Source organism: Ruditapes philippinarum, unplaced genomic scaffold (genome assembly GCF_026571515.1).
Source record: "Ruditapes philippinarum isolate M1 unplaced genomic scaffold, ASM2657151v2 ctg635_1_1_1_1, whole genome shotgun sequence".
In the NCBI taxonomy this organism is placed as follows: Eukaryota; Metazoa; Mollusca; class Bivalvia; order Venerida; family Veneridae; genus Ruditapes; species Ruditapes philippinarum.
The window spans coordinates 61,828-85,708 of record NW_026852468.1 but is presented as its reverse complement, the minus strand read 5'-3'; the positions used below and the strand labels follow the sequence as shown (position 1 = coordinate 85,708).

Genomic DNA, 23,881 nt, shown 5'->3' with positions numbered 1-23,881 from the left:
AGCTCTAGACTTAATTCATGCTAGTTAAATAAAATTCATTCAATACACATAAATAAAGGCTATAAGATTATTTAAACCTCCCATAATACCAAGGCTCTAGTCTTTATTCATGCTAGTTAAATAAAACTTATTCAATATACATAAATAAAAGCTTTAAGATTATTTTAACCACCTTAATACTGGTTCTCATACTTAACAGTATTGTTGTCATATGAGGACAATGCCTTTAGACTCAAGTTGAGCAAAAAGGAGTTCAGAGGCAGAAATAAGACTACAAGATCACTTTATCCCTACTTAGTTTGTCTGGAAAATTTCTATATTTATGCAATTAGAAAAGTAGTTGTAACTAGAAATGTGTCTGTAAGGCACGGATACCCCTGCATTCTTCAGTTTTGTCAATCTAGTCAGCCAGCTTGACAGCGGGATGGACAGATCATAGGTATATAAAACTATTGACAAAAGAGGACTTTAACCAATAAAAGGCTGAAAGTGAAGGCTGAAAGTGAAAGGACTAAACATTTATAGAATACTTACAATCCTTAAATGCCTTCTCCATCATTTTACTGTCAATAGCATGCGGGAAGGCGTAAAATGATTGGCCGACCATCTCTTCGTTCTGGTAACCAATCAAACGCTTTATCCTGAAAGTGCAATTGTATCAATTATCAAAACAACATCTAAATGAAAACTAAATGACGTTTTTATAACTTAATGTTTTTGCACTTTATCACTGAAATTGTTTGATTTTATTACTAAATTTAAAGCACTTATGAAGTGAAAATGTTGATTCGACTTAACATGTCATAAAAATGTGAATAGTGTTAAAGTAGTCATGAACTTTCTGTTATCTATGCAAATTATTATATTTATTTATTGTGCGTTCATTTGATGAAAATGGTTGAATTATTTCATGAAGAGGATATTTGCAACTAGTTTATTAACTTTCAATTGCTGTATCCTATACAATCCCATAATGCCTTTAATAATGCACAAAGGGTCACCCACATTTACTTCTATCATAAAAGATGGAAAGTAGCCATATGACTTAACAAAAGCTGTCGGTAGGACAGCCTGCTTGACTATTCTCAGTGCTTGGTAGAAAAACAAGATTTGGGATAGTGTAGAATTTTCTCAATTCAAAAAGGTCCCTTATTCTACCAAAATCAATATTAGAGTTATGCCTTGGACAATGACCTCCTGTTATGCCCTCAAAATGTTTGTGAAGTTTCAACCAATTCACTCCAGTGTTGTGGAGATAACAACTTGCACAAAAATACTGATAACCAAGCTTTGGTGAGTACAATAGCTCTCCCTTTTCTTCAAATAAATGAGCTAAAAATTATTTGTTTCAAAAATAAATGTACACACAACAAGATACTGTTAATGCACATTTATAAACATATTCTTGTGTCATAGTTTGGGGACCTTTCTGTTGAAAATGTAAAAGTTAAATCCTATACATATACATGAACATTGGGTTAACTGGAGTGAAGGTATTAGTTACCCGCACTCCAGAGCATGCCCATTGGTTACCTCATTTTTGCTAAAATTTACACATTGTGACAGCAGAGAAAGGGAAACATTCAAATGCTTGTTCATTGGTTAATTTTTTCTGGGGATTCATATTGTGACAACAGGGATACAAAAGAGAAAGAACATCAAAACACTCGGCATTCTGATTAATACTCGGGGGCGTAGCCCTCGTACAAATCAGATAGCCTCGTGTTTCGATGCTCTTTCTATTACATGTACATTTGTTAAGTTTCTTCTGTTATAATATGAAATAAGACTGTTTTATATGTCATGAAATATCAATTTATCCCAGGTCACATGTGACATCTGACATCACATCAATATATTTTAAATATAGATCTATAATATCTTTATTCAATGGTTACTGTTACATTCACAGTGCTTAATTATTATCATAACATACATCTTATTTTAGACTTGCTGCCATAATAAAAGTAAAGCTTCAAAAATATAATACTTGACCCATTTTTCTAATTAAACATATAATAACTAAAACACTCAGGAAGGAGACACACTAGTAAGTTCAGGGACAAAAATTTCATTCACTAAGCCTACGATGTTTGAAAAATCATGTTCAAGGAAATTAAAATTTAAGGGCTTATTTTAGTCCAATTAGATAACTAGAGTTCATATATTAAACCATTTTGTATGGAACTTTATTGCAAGAAGATATACCATGTTTTTCCCTCTAAATGATGACCATGCAGAATGTCAATACTACATAAATATACTTTAAATTAAATGAAAATTTAAATATTTATCTACTCATTGACTGTAATTTATTCAGGTTTGAAAGTATGTACTAAACTAGTGATCTAATGAACGACAGGTATATTAAATTGTTAAATTTGACTACAGGTTTTCACCATTATATATATACAGAAGCATTTAAATGTTTGAATATCTGCTAAAACCCTAGGTGCTGATGTTGCTCATTAAACAATAGGTAAAAAGTTGGTCTTTAGTTTTTAGGTTTTTTTTGGGGTGTTCTTTCTGTTGTTGTTGTTTAGTTTGGGTTTTTTTCTGGTGAAAATATCAAGGACAATGATGACATTCAGGTTAATATTTCAAGAGCTTGAACATTGCTGTATATTTAACCCATTACTTCATGAGCATTTTGTGAAAAATGGCTGTTTTCATTGAAAAGTGCGGTTTTGTCCTACGTGATTTCGTGCATATATTCTTGTAGCGCTTGATTCCAGGAAATTTAAAGTCATGCATAGTGTTGGTTATGGTAATGTATGCGAAACCAACAGAAGTGGTAATTGAGTTTCAGTGTCTCTTGCATGCCTATCTTTATAATGAATATTCAATTTGTTTTAAAATGTAACATTTTGCAAAAAAAATCACATAACTATGTGGCAAGCACCTGCACAGAAACATGTGTTTGCAGTGGAACTCAAATTTTTAGATTTTGTTCATAATACGCTTACAGTATAATATAATTTCACTGTCCACTGAAAAGCATGTAATAAGTCTTATTATGCTATGACCATTGAAAGAATTAAGTGACCTACAAATAAACCAATCAGTTAAAGCGCTCAAATACCAGTAAAAACCCTAACAGTTTGCATTAAAACTATCATCATAAAAACAAATATAATTGAACGAGATTGCCAAGAACTTTTTCCTAGGTCCTCTGTCATTAGGTTAATTTAGAGTACTCAAGATATATCAGGAATTCAGCAAGGTTCTTACTATTTTATAGATTGAAGCTAATAAACGTCTATATGACCTAGAGGAACAAATAATCTTAATCAACAAGATGCTTTCCTAATAAATATCAAATATAGAAATAAACAACATTTGTTGAATCTATAGTTGCTACAGCTAGCTAGATACTGCTAGATTAAATAAATCAAATAATTCTCTACAGGTCAAGCTGATTTTATTCTGTCATTTGACTCAGTTTCTAAGAAATGTTAAACCCCAGTCACACTAGAGGTTACGATTACTTGCGACCACCGGCGACTTGTAAACCTGACGATCATCAGCGATTGTCTGCGACCAAAACCATTTTTGCACAGATAAATTTACTTCTGCGACTATCGTAAGACAAGTCATCATTGACAATCGCACGACAGGTCATAAGCAAACGTACGATGGTCTCAAGATTGTGTGGGATTACTTACGACTACCCGTGACCTGTCATGCGATCACCTACAACTTGTCGTACGACTATCACACGATTACTAAAGACTACTCAAGATTATCAGTGACTAGTGGCAATTTGTAAAGACTGTCGTAAGATTGTCGCACTTCCGAACGACCATCGTGCGACAGCCTAAGACCTTATAAGATCACTAACAACCTGTATGATCGCAAGGAGGTTGTTGTGCAAGCTCAACAACCTCTCTACGACTGAAATTGGTATATATTTACTAATGAAAACTTCTTATTCCATGAGCAATAGTTATGGTATCAGTATTACACCTATGTTATTTTGGTTCCTGTAGGTTTACAATTAATATCACCGACATTCTAACATGTTATTATCCTAACCTAGGAAATTCTTAAATAAGAGCAGTTTAATATTGCAAAACGTTTTACCAACTAAGATAATGGTTAAATTTCCTGTCTACATCATACGAGTGAACATGTGATTTTGTTTTAAGCATGTGCTTTTCTCACTATAAACGTTATTGTGTTGTAGAAAATAATAATCAGTATTCATTTACAATGCATTACCATAAATGTAAATTGTTCAGATAAATTTTCATAATGTAAGACAACCAGCAACAAAGTTGACAATCGATACTGTTACACTAACCCATTTCCTAGTCATTTCATTCCAGTTCCAATAGATAGTAAATCTCAACTTTCTAATATAAATGATTAGCAGGAAAAAGTGCTAATGCTTGGTTACCATGGTGATGGCACAAACTAAGATAAAAAATGTTTCTGATGTAAGTTGAGAAAGCAACTTAACAGTTTAAACAAATCCCACCTACCTGTTGTATTAAGACAATTACAATCATTTTTGATTGACAAAAATCCAAATAAGAGCAAAAATATTAGGAAAAGAAAAAAATACTAATATATATTAAAATGTATAATACTAAAAACTTGTATATGAATTTGATTTATACCCAAGTCTACTTAAATTTACAAATAATTTATACTTAAGTCTACTTAAATTTACAAATAAGATGTCTTAAATTATCAGATTTTGCAATCTTTACTATTGGCTGCAGTATTAAAGCATTTTGATGCTAAAATCCCTGGATATCTGCAATACAGTTGTAACTAACAATAAAAAGTTACATTTTCATACTGAAACCTGCAATAATTTACTCTAGAAAGTAACATTTTGATACTGAAATCTCTATAATAAACAATGGAAAGTAACATTTTGATACTGAAATCTCTATAATAAACAATGGAAAGTAACATTTTGATACTGAAATCTCTATAACAAACAATGGAAAGTAACATTTTGATACTGAAATCTCTATAATAAACAATGGAAAGTAACATTTTGATACTGAAATCTCTATAATAAACAATGGAAAGTAACATTTTGATACTGAAATCTCTATAATAAACAATGGAAAGTAACATTTTGATACTGAAATCTCTATAATAAACAATGGAAAGTAACATTTTGATACTGAAATCTCTTTAAGTAACAATGGAAGTTACATTTCCATACTGAAATCTGCAATTAGCAATGGAAAGTTACATTTTCATACTGAAATCTCTATAAGAAGCAATGGAAAATTGCATTTCCATACTGAAATTTACAATTAGCAATGGAAAATTACATTTTTATACTGAAATCTGCAATTGGCAATGGAAAATTACATTTCTGCAAGTAAAAACGGAAAGTTACATTTTGATATTGAAATCTCTTTAAGTAACAATGGTAAGTCCATTTTGATACTGAAATCTATGCTAGTAAAGACTTAAAAGTAACAATAGTAAGTTTCAAATTCAAGACAAGTTCTGCAGATGAATCTCTAGAAAGGTGACAGTTAACAAATGGCTACCTTTTTTATATATGAAGTTCAAACAAATTTTCTGTAATTTTACAAATCAAGCTGATGCTTCCAAATATTACTGTATACATTTATTTGCAGTTTTAGACCGCCATGTTTATTTCCCATCTGTTTAACCTGCAAAGTTTCTTAAATGGAATTGTCCAGCTTCTATTTTTAGAACCGTCCATTATCAATTTAAGGGATATCTAGATGAAATTTAAAGTCAAACCTCCCAATCTGATCTCCATCCCCTATTATATATATGCTTTGCAATAGACCTCTGACATAATAAGGTAACATAATGGAACTACTTCGGTCACATGATTCGGCCATTTTGTTTGTCAAAATTTCAAAATTTAGTCATTGTTTTCCATTAATGTGACTTAGGTCAATTGAAACAAGAGGGCCATGATGGCCCTGAGGTCGCTCACCTGTATATAGCCCCCCCCCCCCCCGGGCCAATTTTTACCCAAGGGCTTTTATTTGAACAGACTTGGTAGACACCCATAAAAAGATGTTTCATGCTAAACATCTAAGTTCTAGCTCACTGGGTTTTTTAAAAGAAGATTTTTTAAGTTTTTACTATACACATATAGTTAAAAACAATGACACCCCTGTTTTGACCCCAGGGCTTTTATTTGAACATACTTTGTAGATATTTACTTAAAAATCTTTCAAGTATAATATCTAAACTCAAGCTATTTGGGTTTTTTCAAAGAAGATTTTTAAGTTTTTGCTATACACATATAAGGAAAATCAATGACCCCCGGGGCGGGCCAGTTTTGACCCCAGGGCTTTTATTTGAACATACTTGGTAGACACCCATTAGAACATGTTTTCATGCAAAATATCTTAGCTCTAGCTCTTTGAGTTCTTTAAAAGAAGATTTTTTAAGTTCTTACTATATGCATATAGGGAAAATCAATGACCCCCTGGGGCGGGGCCAATTTTGACCCCAGGGCTTTTATTTGAACAAACTTGGTAGACACTCATTAGAAGATGTTTCATGCTAAATATCTTAGCTCTAGCTCTTTGGGTTCTTTAAAAGAAGATTTTTTAAGTTTTTACTATATGCATATAGAGAAAATCTATGACCCCCTGGGACAGGGCCAATTTTGACCCCAGGGCTTTTATTTGAACTTGGTAGACATTCACTAGTAGATGTTTCATGTCAAATATCTAAGCTCTAGCTCTTACGGTTCTTTAAAAGAAGATTTTTTAAGTTTTTACTATATGCATATAGGGAAAATCAATGACCCCCCGGGGCGGGGCCAATTTTGACCCCAGGGCTTTTTATTTGAACAAACTTGGTAGACACTCACTAGAAAGATATTTTCATGTCAAATATCTTAGCTCTAGCTCTTTGGGTTCTTTAAAAGAAGATTTTTTAAGTTTTTACTATATGCATATAGGGAAAAATCAATGACCCCCTGGGGCAGGGCCAATTTTGACCTCAGGGGCTTTTATTTGAACAAACTTGGTAGACACTCATTAGAAGATGTTTTCATGCTAAATATCTTAGCTCTAGCTCTTTGGGTTCTTTAAAAGAAGATTTTTTTAAGTTTTTACTATACACATATAGTTAAAAAACAATGACCCCCAGGGCGGGGGCCAATTTTGACCCCAGGGCTTTTATTTGAACAAACTTGGTAGACATTCACTAGAAGATGTTCATGCCAAATATCTAAGCTCTAGCTTTTACAGTTCTTTAAAAGAAGATTTTTTAAGTTTTTACTATATTGCATATAGGGAAAATCAATGACCCCCGGGGCGGGGCCAAAATTTGACCCCAGGGCTTTTATTTGAACAAACTTGGTAGACACTCACTAGAAGATGTTTCATGCCAAATATCTAAGCTCTAGCTCTTTGGGTTCTTTAAAAGAAGATTTTTAAGTTTTTACTATATGCATATAGGGAAAATCAATGACCCCCTGGGGCCGGGCCAATTTTGACCCTAGGGCTTTTATTTGAACAAACTTGGTAGACACTCACTAGAAGATGTTTCATGCCAAATATCTAAGCTCTAGCTCTTACGGTTCTTTAAAAGAAGATATTTAAAGATTTTTCTTTTGGTTGCCATGGCAACCAGAGTTCTGCATGAAATGGAATTCTTTGAACAATCTTGATAGAGCTTCATACAAAGAGTATTCCTGCCAAGTTTCATTAACATTGGCCTTGGGGTATCATAGAAGATGTCCTTAGAATATTTAAAATGTGGACGGACGACAGACGACGGACGCCATTTGGTTGGCCATCCTAAAAGCTCACCTGCACTTTGTGCAAGGTGAGCTAAAAAAATTAAAAGAAGAAGGTAAAACACAGAAAAATATTCTAAATACTGAGGGATATGTCATATGTTACTTTCTTGTAAACAAACACTGCCTGATATTACCCGGACCTATTGCTTTGGTGTGTAGTCGTGTTTTTGGTACAAGGCTAGTCCAAGGTATCAGACGATACAGGCTCAAGCCAGATACTGTTTTGCCAAGAAGTAAAAATATCTCAAAGCAACATCATATTTATAGGACTAGGTATGACACCTTTTAAACAAAGTATACAGGAAGCCCTGATGTTTTATGATTTCAGTCCTCCAAAAGAAAAGTCTGACCAGACGGCACAGATGTAAAGGCTGGCGTGTCTCTATAGTAGTGGCAAAGGCTAAAAACTTTTCCAGCTCAAGCAAGGTTAAGGAGGGTATAAACTAGTTCAGTGACATATATTTTGTTGTAACATGTCTGTATAATCATTTAGCAATTATCACTGAAAGGATGGTATATGTACTGGCAATATATTCAGGTATACATCTCTAAAGCAATAAAAGAAAAAGTTGACCGCTTCAACAGTGTTTGCTTGATAAATCAATTTTGTATATAACATTTATCAGCCTTTGCCATCAGTGTAGCATCCATCTACTACCTTTAGCAAGGTGTGCTTACAAAGGCACAGACTTGCCTTTAAACACTCATGTTTTAGCAACATTGTAGTCAGTTTTTACTTATATATTAAACCAATGACATGGTATATCATTTTAATTGTCACAGTCAACTATCCCCTACTAAGCATCAATTGCTAAAAAAATTTTGGTATAACCTATACCAACAAGACCTGTCCGCAGACAGCGTGCTGATAAAATAGTTAAAGATAGAATAAAGGGCATTATTTTGAGAACAAAATAATTTTAGGATTATCTGCCCTTTTAAAATGGTGTCCTTTATGACAATAAACATGTATAACAAGTTTTTATAGTTTTTGAGAAAATGGACCTTTACAAAAAAGGTTAAGCAATCCCCATGAGAGGATCATGTCCGAAAAAAGGAGCAATAAAAATCAATACTGACCACCACACAGCTCTCTTCACCCATAACTTGCTAGCTTCAATTGATTCTACCCATGTGACCAGTGCAGACCAAGATCACCCAACATATCAATGCTGTATGATCATAGTCTGCAATGTTTGTTATTCAGTCAGTACATATTTTAAAATTTTCCCTTAAAATGTTGAATAGTTTTATCCAGATTAAAAGATGGGCAAGTCCACTTTTAAAATTCAGTGAGGTAAGGGTTAATACAATTACAATGTACGTAGATCCCTTCTTGTAACATTACAACCACCATCACCAATCTAGTCATTGGATTCATAATGATTTAAAATTACTTAGTTGCATTTAATCTAAAAAATCTTTAATTTCATGACATTTTCCCATGATATTACCTCATTCATAAATCATTTTGAACAATTTACGTTTCAATTTAACAACTTCAAAATGACTGCTTCCTTCTATTATATTTAAATCCCATCTTGATCTAAGTAATATTTATTTCTAGAAAAAAAGTAAGAGAGCCTACAGGGAAAATGTTTTCATTGACAATCACACTTTAATCTTCCAGGGGAAGTGCTTGCTTCAGGTCACAAGCTGCATACTTTGTATATTTATATATATTTATTAAGCTATTTCACTCTTTCACTGCCTACAAGACAATTACACCCATTTCATTCACAGTACCATCTATTTCAGAAAACACAACAGTAAGTACGCTTGTTAAAAGATAATAAAATTATTTGATTTATTGATTTTATTTCATTGTATTCATCATATTTTTGTTCCTAAATTGGAAAAATCGATCATTTATTTGAACTTTATTCACTTTCTTCCATAATAATATTGATTTGACATAGTTTATATTCATGAAGTGAAAATAAACATTCGTCTGCTATAGGTCATTCTTGTTATTCCAGGAAAATCCACTATAAATAAACATTTACAGTAAAAAGGTAATCAAGCATTGGTACATGTACATACAAAGAAGACCTAGTTGCATCCCAACCTTATGTAATATTTAATACTGACAAACTATATAAGTACTGACAAACTGTCTGCACATAACTCCCAAATGCAGATCATTTTTTCTCAATATGATCATTTTCACAATGTGTGGTCATAAATGTTTAATCAAAGTGCATTACAAATAACTGAATATTATAAAATATTTCTTCTGGTAATGAAACAAGTCTGGATTTTTGCCACTAATTGGATGTTCAATCAAGAATCGTGTATATAACTTTGATTAGAAACCTATTTTTAAATATAATCATAAAGAGATCTTACAACTAATGGAATGATTGAAAAAAAAAAATTAATTTATTTTATAAATATTAATCTATTTATTTTGCATGACTAAAAGTCACGTTAACGTTTAGCAAGGACATACCCCAATTAGTTGTTGACTCCCTAGCTTTTCTTATGCATGACTATCTAAACTTCCCAAACATGCATGACTTTAAGCATAAGCTGACATAGTAAGGTTTACCAAATTATAGAAATTTCAAATGAATACATGGAGAAAATGATACGATATCCTTTTTATCATTGAAGCATGGTAAATGGAACATTGTTTATATAACTTCAGAATTTTTTTACATGGTACAACTAAGGTTTTACATGGTACAACTAAGGTCTACATGGTACAACTAAAGTCTACATGGTACAACTAAAGTCAAGGAATTTTAACACCATGTGAATACAACTTCTTTATTTTTATCTTGAACGAAGGCCACAATGTATTACATCTTTGAGCTAAGGGCAACAATGTCCACAACTTCAGATTTTTATCTTAATCCAAGACCACATTGTACACAACTTCAGAATTTTATCTTGAACCAAAGACACAATATATACAACTTCATATTTTTATCTTGAACCAAAGACACAATATATACAACTTCAGATTTTTATCTTGAACCAAAGTCTCAATGTTATACAACCTTTTCCCAGAAATTTTTTTTGTTGAATCAAGGCCACAAAATATCTTACTACAAAAACTTCATATTTTTTTTATCCCAAACCAAATATTTTGTTTTATCAAAAAACTTCAGGATTTTTTATTTTTGAGCTAAATGGCCACAAAATGTACACAAAGCTTCAGACCAAGACCCACAATGGTTACCATTTTTCACATTTTTTTTTTTAACTTTTGGAAATTTGGGGCCCAAATGAACAATGTGGTATTAAAACTTTTAGACTATTATCAATTAAAACAAAAGTGAACTGAACAAATCTAAACAACTTTCCTATTTTCTTTTCAAAAAATTAAATGAAACAGATTTTATGGGGCTTCATTTAAAGTGGGGGGGGAAAAAAAAAAGGACATTAGATCACTAGGTTAATTTTCACAAAGTTGAAGGAAATTGGACATCATTTGGCTTTTAAAAAGCTAAAGATAACTTGTTAAATTTTGGAATATTATGTTTTGGCTCCTTAAGCTTTAGCTACACATTTAGGACAGTATTTGGGGGAAAAAAGCCCAAATGTTATTTGCATTGTGGAGTTAAAAAATAAGACATACCTTTCGTCACAATCTGTGAACTTCATGTTCATGCTATGGCGTGAGATGAACGTTCTTTTATCCAGTGGCACTTTTTCAATGTGGAAATGGATGATGGGATGGCCTCTCGCGATTAGGCAAGGGAAATGAGGGAGTGGCCCTGGGCCTGGTATGGCTGTATTGGCCTCCCCCCTATCAGAAAAAATCATTCACTGTCATAGTCCTCCTCCTCCTCTTCCATTTCATTCACAACATCCGTATCATTATCCTCAGTGGACCTCAGTGTTCATCAGGTTAATTTACTTCCCTGTCAGTTTTTAAAATACCTGAAATACAGCCAAACAGGGCCAAACAATTTATTCATAACTCCAAACAACTAAAAACTTAATTTCCTAAAAAACATGTAAATTTCCTATATTTATTTTATTAAAATTCACGGGGCAAAAATTTGTTTGATATAATATTCATCTATTTAAAGGGACTTTCCAGAGGTTTTTGTTTGTTTTGTTTTTTATGTGACAGGACTGGAAATACATATATTTTTCAGCGAATTATGTACCTTTTGTATATGTCTGAAGCAATAATTTGTTTGCAAATTTTCAGATGAACCCCACTCCCAGGTTTTCCAGAATCATCATTTTTATTGCACAAAATGACTAATATAAGACTGGACTCAGGCCAGGGATATACATATAAAAAGAGTTATTATAAAAGTATATAATTATCTAGATCTAAAACTTGTATTTGACTCAAGTGGATTTTATTAAACCAGGATGACACGAGGCGCAGTAGCACTGAGTGTCATTTGTTCTTGCAAAATCCTCGAAAGCCACATACTCAGACCAAGATTTAATAACCCTTTTATTGTATACCTCCTTGACACAATATATTCAATTGTAACCTAAATCCAAATCACTGTGAGATACAATATTGATTTTCTTTCTGCTTTGTCATAATTTATTTATGTAAAGGCAGTAAATAATGCATTTTATAAGTAATTATCATTAAATTTTGATTATGTTTATATTTTTACCTTGTATACGGCAGACTTCAGATTCACACTTCTGCCTTTACTTGTCAGTGTACACTTCAGACGAATGAATATGGTCCGTGCAGCGGAACGTTCATCCCCCTTGCCATGTGGTGCCAGCACATCCTGAATCTCTTCATGGTCACATGGGTGCGCAAACTCGTAAATACTCTGCCCCATCAGATCGATCTAATGTGATGTAAGAAAACATATTAATAGATTTAAAAGCATGTTTTTGGATACGAAAACTTTATTACAAGGAAAAATTAATTCAATTCCCCACTCTTAGTAACACAAAGAATTTTTTTTTAATCTATCAGTCTGACTATCACACACAACATTTTCCAGATCATTTAAAACAGAATGCAAATAATTATGTTAAATATATGCCTTCAAAAGATATATGTTTGCTATAGTTCAGCATTTAAGGATTTGTTTATTTAAAGTCTAGAATGTCAACAATTTTCTATAGAAACTTCACTTATAAAGTTGTAATTTTATTTGAAACAACACAAAGTGAATGTAAAACTGAGGTTTGTTGCAGATAAATTGCCAATAAAAGTAAAATCTAGAAAGTTAATTACTTTTTTCTGTTTAACTAAGACACAAGAAAAAAATTTGTAACATGTTTGATCATCTATGGGATTCAATCCATAAATCAAATTTTTTGTTTGCTTTTTTCCCAAATATCTAATATGTTGAAGCACCTCATATAAATTCTTTGACAAATCAAGTAGAATAATTCCATATTTTACAGAGAAATTTTAGAGATACATTATTATTTAATAAAAGTATCACATGTGCAAATCCATATTCTATGTGTAATTTATTGTGTATTGCTGTATTTATGTTCAGGAAAGATTCTGTATTTATTTGACAAAGTTTTTTTATTTCCCCGTTAACGTCACGTTCTGTTTAGCGTATAGTTTAACAGACATTGCGTCATTTGTCATTTGTTATTTTATAAACGTCAATTTTTTCTGAAGAACTAAACGTCGAAAGGTAGAGAAGAGAGTATGTTTTCATTGAAGTGACTATATATTATTATTTAATCAAATGGTATTATAGAAACAAACAAACCTGTTGCAGCCCTAGAAATTTGGACACTGATTCCGAAGTAAAAATAAAATCTCCTTCTTTAGAGAGAACAAGCAGGAAACCATCTAGGGCTTTTGGGTATAAGGCGTCCATTTGGGCATCCAAAGAGTTTTCATCTGGTCTCTCTGAAAAGGATGGAAAAATAAACTTTATTACTGATCAATTTTTACCCCTACCCTGCTTGAACATAAAAAATTCCTGCCAAGTTTCATAGACAATGGACAGTTTCATAGACAATGGACAGTTTCATAGACAATGGACAGTTTCATAGACAATGGACAGTTTCATAGACAATGGACAGTTTCATAGACAATGGACAGTTTCATAGACAATGGACAGTTTTATAGACAATGGACAGTTTTATAGACATTGGACAGTTTCATGGACAATGGACAGTTTCATAGACAATGGAAAGTTTCATAGACAATGGACAGTTTCATAGACAATGGACAGTTTCATAGACAATGGACAGTTTCATGGACAATGGACAGTTTCATAGACATTGGACAGTTTCATAGACAATGGACAGTTTTATAGACAATGGACAGTTTTATAGACATTGGACAGTTTCATGGACAATGGACAGTTTCATAGACAATGGACATTTTCATAGACAATGGACAGTTTCATAGACAATGGACAGTTTCATAGACAATGGACAGTTTCATAGACAATGGACAGTTTTTTAGACAATGGACAGTTTCATGGACAACAGACAGTTTCATAGACAATGGACAGTTTCATAGACAACAGACAGTTTCATGGACAATGGACAGTTTTATAGGACAATGGACAGTTTCATGGACAATGGACAGTTTTATAGACAATGGACAGTTTCATAGACAACAGACAGTTTCATAGACAATGGACAGTTTCATAGACAACAGACAGTTTCATGGACAATGGACAGTTTTATAGACAATGGACAGTTTCATGGACAATGGACAGTTTTATAGACATTGGACAGTTTCATAGACAATGGACAGTTTTATAGACAATGGACAGTTTTATAGACATTGGACAGTTTCATGGACAATGGACAGTTTCATAGACAATGGAAAGTTTCATAGACAATGGACATTTTCATAGACAATGGACAGTTTCATAGACAATGGACAGTTTCTGGACAATGGACAGTTTCATAGACATTGGACAGTTTCATAGACAATGGACAGTTTTATAGACAATGGACAGTTTTATAGACATTGGACAGTTTCATGGACAATGGACAGTTTCATAGACAATGGACATTTTCATAGACAATGGACAGTTTCATAGACAATGGACAGTTTCATAGACAATGGACAGTTTCATAGACAATGGACAGTTTTATAGACAATGGACAGTTTCATGGACAATGGACAGTTTTATAGACAATGGACAGTTTCATGGACAATGGACAGTTTCATAGACAAACCAATTCTGAGATAGACAGATGGATGGACAATGTTGCCATTAGAATTCAGGGGTTTTTCTCTCTTCATCAATAGGCCTTTGTCCCTTGATTTTGGGAAAACATTACTGCTAAGACAGCAAAATAGGGAAACTAAAAACCTGGTGTAAGTTTGGATTTTTATGAATTCTGCATGAAATAAAAAAGCAGTGATAAACCTGCTTTTGTGTACGAGTGTCTGTTTTATAGGACTTCAGAACGGGCCTTTCAAAGGCCTCTGTTTTATAATGTAAAAAAGCCCTGCAATTTACAACATCCGATTTTTAAATGTTTTTGCATCAGCCAAATCCAGCATTAAGGATAGCAAGGATGTTATGAAGGACAAAATAATGTTTACATCCTATTTCAGTTTCTTGAACCCTTATCTAGTGTTACAAGGATTGCCATGCTGTAAATACTGAATTAACATGTCTTATATTTAGTCATGTTGTTAACCCCACAGTGTTTTTTCACCTTATATAATTGAGGCCTATAAAGGGCCTCTCTTTCAAATTGAGTTTTTCTTTGAAATCATGCAGTTTTCCCAAATAATCTGAACTTACAGCAGCTTTTCTCTTCCAAAATTGAAATTTATTGCAATAATTTTTCCAAAAATCAAGAGGCTAAGGCCTCTTTCCAATTAAGTAAGAAAATCACTGCCCGAGTTGCAAGTAAAGTCCTGAAATCCTGGTCAGACAGTTTACCCATCCTCTGATTTTAAAAACGGTAATTTTGAATGTAAAAAAAACACACACAAACAAAAATTTTCAATGCAAGTTAAATTCAAGTTTTAGAAATTTGAAGGTAAAACATTTTTTTACTATAGAATCTGTGTTTAGCCAATCTAAGAATTTCCATCACTAAAAATCCTAAAAAAAATAGACATGTACTGAACTGTGCTGGTAGGCTGATTTCACTATTAAAAAACAAAATTTAACCTTTCATGTTTTGTAAAAACTAATCAAGGTCTTGAATGTTTAACACCATGTAACTAGTTTAAGATTTTCATAGATAGGCTTTTAATTTGTTATCAATTTTGTATGAGAATAATAGTACTGAGATACTAGATTTATTTTCACGTGGTTTGTACTGTATAATGTATGATCTAAGAATCATACCTAATTTTGGCCTCTTCTCCATGATTGTTTTAACTTTTAATGTACTCAATAGAAGCCTCATGACGGAGGCCTTGTCAAGGGCATCGATTGTAGCTGGTGGCATCGGAAGCTGGCCTGCCAACTCCGAAAATATCTCCGCCTCTTTCCCTCGACGACTTCTAGCCGCATCCCGTGATTTCTCCTTCCGTTTTTCAGAATTCCTGAAACATGAAAAATAAAAAAAACATTTTATTGTTTTATTTACTTGCTCTCAAAAGTACATTAACTGTTAACTCCGCTATGTCAATAACATTGGTTTCTGTACAAATAATTGCACAATTTTTTTTGCTATGCACTTGAGATTCTCACTTATCTTGACAGGAAATTACAGCAAACAAAAACATATTTATTTACATCATCCAGAAAATTCCTGGAGTTTAAGTTGTAACATTTTTTTTTATAAATTTTATTTCATTTTTCTTTTTGGTTCCCCCCCCCCAAAAGGAGAAATATATTTGAGAGTGCAATAAAAACTATAGCAGAAGTTGTGTCAACACTTCAGAGTTTCCCTGCAAGGCCATTAATGGTAAAAGTACATTTAGACATTTCAATGCTATAAAATCAATTCACCATTCCATTATGGGATAGTGGCATGAAAAATATTTACATTGAACATTTTATGTTGTATAATAAAAACCTTATTTTATACACATGTCTTGATTAAACATCTCATAGCTAGGTGGTTTTACGTACTATTTTGAGAGAATGACTTGGGAATTTTCTCAAAATAGTAAATTTACATATGTTATCCAGATAAGTTGTAAGTATGAAAATATTATCATTCATAAAGATGAAAACAACTCTCATACATTTTACAACAACAACCATTGGCAATACTATTCCTGTTTTTGTCTAAAAGTAGGATGTGGAAGACTATTTTCATCTAGAAATAGGAAACAATATCAAAAACACCTTGACATACACTGTCAATTATAATCCACAAACGATTCTGTTAGATTTGCTCTCTCAAAGGGAGGTACCAGAATCAAGTATTATGTTCATTGTATTTTAACATCTTATAGTTTGGCCTTTTGCGGAAAAAAAAATGTATATAATAACAACCTTTACAAATATATCAAATTCAAAATAGCATACAAAGTTCTCCAAAACTGAAACACTTAGCAAGAATATGTACTTGTGATTGACAAACTCAAAAATAAATTTGCTTTTTATTACTTCCTAATCCTATATTCTGAACTTTATAAAAATGCAATGACTGTAAATATATTAATTAAACTATTTTATCAAATGATAATTTCATCAAAATTAATATAAAGAAATAAAGATGCATTACAAAAGAACATGTAAGTGTCTTAGACCTACTCATTTTAATGAATATAGAATAAAACAAATTGAAAAAAACCTGTTTAATTGAATATAATAATCGTAAAGATAATTCTAAAAACAAGCACCGAAAATTATGCGCCCTAAAATATTACCTGACATGACATGCAATTTTGGATCAAATTTCTACTCGTAAAAAGGGCTTGACAAAAACACTAAATATAGCAATTAATATTACATTTCTAAAGTAAAATATTGTCGTATCAAGTAGTTTTAAGTACAAATTGTACTTGTTATAAACAATAAAAAACAAAAAATTTAAATCATTCTGTACCATTCAAGCCTCTATACCTGCACTTTAAAATGACCGATGATTCATTTAAAGTTGATATCAATAAACTGTTGAGATAATGCAATAAAACGATCTCAATTTTAACCTTTAACGAGCCTTTCAAATCTTTCTTTATACAAGTAGTGTATAAAATGTATTTATTTCTGAGTGACATATCAGAATTAACATCAATGGTTGTTTGCATATTTTGCAATGCTATTAAAGCACAAAAAGCATATCTGAATAATTATGAAATATTCAAGTACTAATATCAAGTAACATAAACAGTTTAGGTTTTAGGTTATAAAGCATTCATTAATCATAAATGGTAGAATTTTGTCCTCTCATACATTAATTATAAATTAAAGTGCAGAGATAATATTTCATATCATATTTAGTTCTATTTTTTCTTCTCTCTTTTTTCAATAATCATCTTTATATTGAATTCTGTAAAAACCATAATGTTAATTACAAACTTTCATATAATTACATTTCAGATTTTCCAAAAAAATATAAATAACAACTTTCATTATCTACCTATATTGCGACATACTGGAAACTTTAATGTTTAAACTTATAAATATGGAGACTACCAAATACCAAAATAACAAGAAGCATGGATACAAATAAGGCTCTAAATGACTTCCCTATGCCATCAATATAGAGCCAGACCACTCTGAACTTTAAAGTACTGTCGCACTGTTGGTTGCTTATTTTAGTACATGTGTTTTTATTGTAAAATTCCTAAAATTAACAAGTTCAAATCATCTTTTAAGTCCACAATACAAATTCAGCAATAGGTTTACAGTGTCATGGGCAATTAGGCATAGTGTTCTTTTACATGTTTTTGTTCTCTTGGTACATGTATCACACAAATTAAAACAAAAGCCAGCACAAAATGTGAAAAAGAAGAATGTTTAACAGATGTAAACTATCTAAACTATCTTAAGTCATTGTCTTTGCTAAAACATTTCTTATAGTTGTAAATAAAAAGAATGAACTTTTAACCCAAGTGTTAAGGTCAGTTTTATTTATATATAAACCACATGATATTACATTAACAGAAATCATTATTGGATCCAATCTGATCAATTTAGCCTTGTTTTCTTTTCCAGAGTCCAAAAAGTCTGTATCAAATCCATATTGCACTCCATCTAGTCTAATTCTAATTTTCATTGTCCAAACAATATATCAAATCTATATGACTTGTACACACAGCTACAAATCCATTATTGAAATTTGTTGCGCCTTGTCCAATATAGGTTTGGAAGCTGTATTTCTCTTTTAGAATTCAGTATAGCACTCACCTATTATAATTAATAACCTTATAACATAAATTCTTGTATCAAAGAACATGATTTCTTGTACTCTTATTCAACAAAATTAGTCTTAGACTTATAAATGTAGTATTGGACTAGTCCATTCTTAGTACAAAGGATTAAAACTCAAAATAACAAAGTTGGACAAAATGCAAGGAGAATGATGCTGGCATAATTCTAAACAAGTCATAACTGTTATCACATACCTATCTATATGATCTAGAACAGGGTACAATACAGTGATACATTACCACTTGGATTAGCCAGTACAAGGTGCAATACAGTGATTGACTTTACAAATTGGATAAGCCAGTACAAAATACAATACAGTGATTATACTAACACACTGGATAAGCCAGTACAAAATACAATACAGTGATTATACTAACACACTGGATAAGCCAGTACAAGATACAATACAGTGATTATACTAACACACTGGATAAGCCAGTATACAAGCTGCAATACAGTGACTGACCTTAACAACTGGATAAACCAGTATAAGATACAATACAGTGATTATACTAACTCACTGGATAAGCCAGTACAAGTTACAATACACTGATTAGTATCACTCTATGACTATTCAACTTATGATAATATATAAAATGTTCACCTAATATTCAAATCTGTTGAAAATAAAGATTCTCTAAAATAAATTTTACCCTACCTGTAAGGCATGATGAAGAAATTAAATTTCCAAAACTGATAAAAAAAATTATAATTCCAAGAAAATGTTCACTTTATCACACAGAAGCTTCAACGCCCTACAACTGATAAGATAGACAGCAAACTTTTCAAGAAAATTTCTTAAAAAAAAACACACACAACAAAACAGAAACTTGTTTAAAGTTGCAGCAGTGGCCCTCTTGAGATAGGAAATGCACTGTTGAAAATATTTGGCAAATTATGACTGGTGAAAGAGATTTCTCACGGAAACATGATGCCTGCCCTACTTGCAGAAACTGTATATTTTGGTGCAGACCACTAAATATGCCTGCTAAATTAAGTAAAATCTGGCACGCTTATTAAGGCATCATTATTGCAAATATTGTTACTGCAATATGCTGACATTTAAATCAAACCCACTTGTTATTCTATGCTATATTTAGAATACCATACCAGAATATATCATTATATAGAGAGACTCAGATTTAATGATAAACATTATTTGTAAGGATTGTTAAAAAGACATTTTTTCAAACAAACTTTACTGTAAGTACATGTATATCTGTACATCTAAATAAGGAGAAAACTGTTCATTAAATAAACCATGTTTTACTGTCACAGTGCTGGTCCTATTACATGTACCTCCCAATGAAAAATAATCCAAATACCATGACAATTATAATAATGTTTTCAATGTAAACCAATACTGACAAAGTTTCAAGTGTAATAAATGACTGACAAGGTTAATGTGACTGATGAATGACAAACTTTCCAGGGTATAAGACTATGTGAAGAAATAACTGACAATGTTTCCAACAAGGTTAGATGTGATCAATGACTGACAAACTTTCAAGGGTATAAATAAATAACTGACAAGGTTAAATGTGACCAATAACTGACAAACGTTCAAGGGTATGTAAATGAATGACTGATAAGCTAAAATGTGACAAATGACTGACAAACTTTCAAGGGTATGTAAATGAATGACTGATAAGCTAAAATGTGACAAATGACTGACAAACTTTCAAGGGTATTTAAATGAATGACTGACAAGGTTAAATGTGACCAATGACTGACAAACTTTCAAGGGTATTTAAATGAATGACTGACAAGGTTAAATGTGACCAATGACTGACAAACTTTCAAGGGTATTTAAATGAATGACTGACAAGGTTAAATGTGACCAATGACTGACAAACTTTCAAGGGTATTTAAATGAATAACTGACAAGGTTAAATGTGACCAATAACTGACAAACTTTCAAGGGTATGTAAATGAATGACTGATAAGCTAAAATGTGACCAATGACTGACAAACTTTCAAGGGTATTTAAATAAATGACTGACAAGGTTAAATGTGACCAATGACTGACAAACTTTCAAGGGTATTTAAATGAATGACTGACAAGGTTAAATGTGACCAATGACTGACAAACTTTCAAGGGTATATAAATAAATGACTGACAAGGTTAAATGTGACCAATGACTGACAAACTTTCAAGGGTATTTAAATGAATGACTGACAAGGTTAAATGTGACCAATGACTGACAAACTTTCAAGGGTATTTAAATGAATGACTGACAAGGTTAAATGTGACCAATGACTGACAAACTTTCAAGGGTATATAAATAAATGACTGACAAGGTTAAATGTGACCAATGACTGGCAAACTTTCAAGGGTATAAATAAATGACTGGCAAGGTCAAATATGACCAATGACTGGCAAAGTTGTCAATGTCACCAAGTGTTAGCACCATAACATCTCATCTAATGTTCTGCACAACCAATGCCTCTGATACCTATGATTAATGAGGTTTACAAACAGAAACTATATTATAAAGATTTGCAGAAAGGCTGATAATTGGCTCAAAATATTTTAATGTGACTAATTACTACTTAGTGATAGGAGTTTCAGAGAAAATATTTCAATATTAATATGATTTCAAGATTATCTAACATCTTTCAAGTTTCTCAGAAATAATTAATTCATATAGGCATATTCTTCATGTACTCTGCACTATCAAGGTATTCCAACTGACTTATAAAATCAATGTTTTCCATTGAACAGACCAATGACACGAATATATTTGACAAATGTGACAGCATAATCAGTAATAAGAAAGGTTTTCAGAGTAACCAATGGCTGTTAATGTTTGCTGTAACCAATTACTGTCAAGATTCACACTTTAACTAATGACAGTCAATGTTCACATTGTGGCCAATTACAGTGAGAGTTTACACTGAGACAAAATCCAGTCAAGGAGACTACAGTCAAGGTTCACATTGACCTAAATTACTGTCAAGGTTCACAATGAGTCAATCACTGTCAAGGTTCACATTCATCTAAATTACAGTCAATGTTCATATTGATTTAAATTACAGTCAAGGTTCACATTGAGATAAACTACGACCAAGGTTCACAATGAGACAAATTATGGTCAATGTTCACACTGAGATTAATTACAATCAAGGTTCACATTGAGACAAACTACAGTCTAGGTTCATATTGAGATAAATTACAGTCAAGGTTCACATTGAGATAAATTACTGTCAAGGTTCACATTGAGATAAACTACGACCAAGGTTCACAATGAGACAAATTATGGTCAATGTTCACATTGAGATTAATTACAATCAAGGTTCACATAGAGACAAACTACAGTCTAGGTTCAAATTGAGATAAATTACAGTTAAGGTTCACATTAAGACAAATTACAGTCAATGTTCACATTGAGACAAATTACAGTCAAGGTTCACATTGATCTAAATTTCAGTCAATGTTCACATTGATTTAAATTACAGTCAATATTCATATTGACCTAAATTACTGTCAAGGTTTACATTGAGATAAATTACAGTCAAAGTTCACATTGACCGAAATTACAGTAAATGTTCACATTGACCTTAATTACTATCAAGGTTCACATTGAGATAAACTACGACCAAGGTTCACAATGAGACAAATTATGGTCAATGTTCACATTGAGATTAATTACAATCAAGGTTCACATAGAGACAAACTACAGTCTAGGTTCATATTGAGATAAATTACAGTCAAGGTTCACATTGAGATGAATTACTGTCAAGGTTCATATTGTTATTAATTACTGTCAAGGTTCATATTGTTATTAATTACTGTCAAGGTTCACATTGAGATGAATTACAGTCAATGTTCATAATGAGATAAATTACTGTCAAGGTTCATATTGAGATTAATTACCACCAATGTTCATATTGAGATTAATTACTGTCAATGTTCATATTGAGATGAATTACAGTCAATGTTCATATTGAGATAAATAACAGTCAAGTTCATATTGAGATAAATTACAGTTAATGTTCATATTGAGATAAATTACAGTCAATGTTCATACTGAGATAAATTACAGTCAAGATTCACATTGAGATAAATTACAGTCAAGGTTCACATTGGGATAAATTACAGTCAATGTTCATATTGAGATAAATTACAGTCAAGGTTCATGTTGAGATTTGCTGTGGGCATTTAATTGAATTTCACAGAAATTAGAGGCAACCCAGTTAAAGGACAAATTGTCAACTTTACTTTTCCAAGAAAATTCATGTTTCACAAATTATTCATGTCAACGAACGTTACGCATAGCACATAATTTATTTACTTAACGTAATGAAAAAATAAATATCATCTCAGTAGTATTTAATCTTTGTTAACGTTCGGCCTCGAAACTAATCAAAACAGAAACATATAACATTGCCACAGATATGACCCAGTTAGAGACAAATAGGTGAATAAATATTGTTAAAACACCTTAATGCATGACATATAAATCTAAAAATCAAGTACAAATATACGGAATACATTTACCTGCGTTTATGACTAACTGCCATGTTAATTAAGATTATATTTCCAGTGATATTATTTTAATTGGACGTGAGTTTTTCAGATTTCGTCAACTTTAATAGCTAGAAACTACTTCCGGGTTACGAAAGAGTTTGATTCATGTTTTTGATAAAATATAAAATCAAGCAGAATCAAATGAATCTTAAAAAATGTACATGTATTTTCTTTTTCTTGTAACTAAAGCTACTAGAATGATGCACATTTTGAAATATTTAGCCTATATTCTAAGAAAGGTCGTGAATTCACTTTCCATGCTCATTTAATACAATGTGCTACGAGTTAAGATATTGCGCAATAATATTATAAACAGTATGGGTAATATCTCCGCTCAAGATACCCAGAACA

General features: G+C 31.9%; 1 protein-coding gene across 1 annotated transcript in view; it reads right to left on the bottom strand.

Annotated features, from left to right (window-relative positions):
* The window catches only part of LOC132713894 (hypoxia-inducible factor 1-alpha-like), a 53,556-nt gene extending 29,904 nt beyond the window's left edge, over positions 1 to 23,652 (bottom strand). Inside the window, 8 exon segments of the mRNA XM_060696601.1 lie at positions 535 to 641; positions 11,358 to 11,500; positions 11,503 to 11,610; positions 11,612 to 11,662; positions 12,370 to 12,555; positions 13,447 to 13,589; positions 16,015 to 16,214; positions 23,501 to 23,652. Coding sequence (XP_060552584.1) covers positions 535 to 641; positions 11,358 to 11,500; positions 11,503 to 11,610; positions 11,612 to 11,662; positions 12,370 to 12,555; positions 13,447 to 13,589; positions 16,015 to 16,214; positions 23,501 to 23,523 — 961 coding nt within the window. The 5' untranslated portion in view covers positions 23,524 to 23,652.
* Between the last annotated feature and the right edge of the window lie 229 nt (positions 23,653 to 23,881).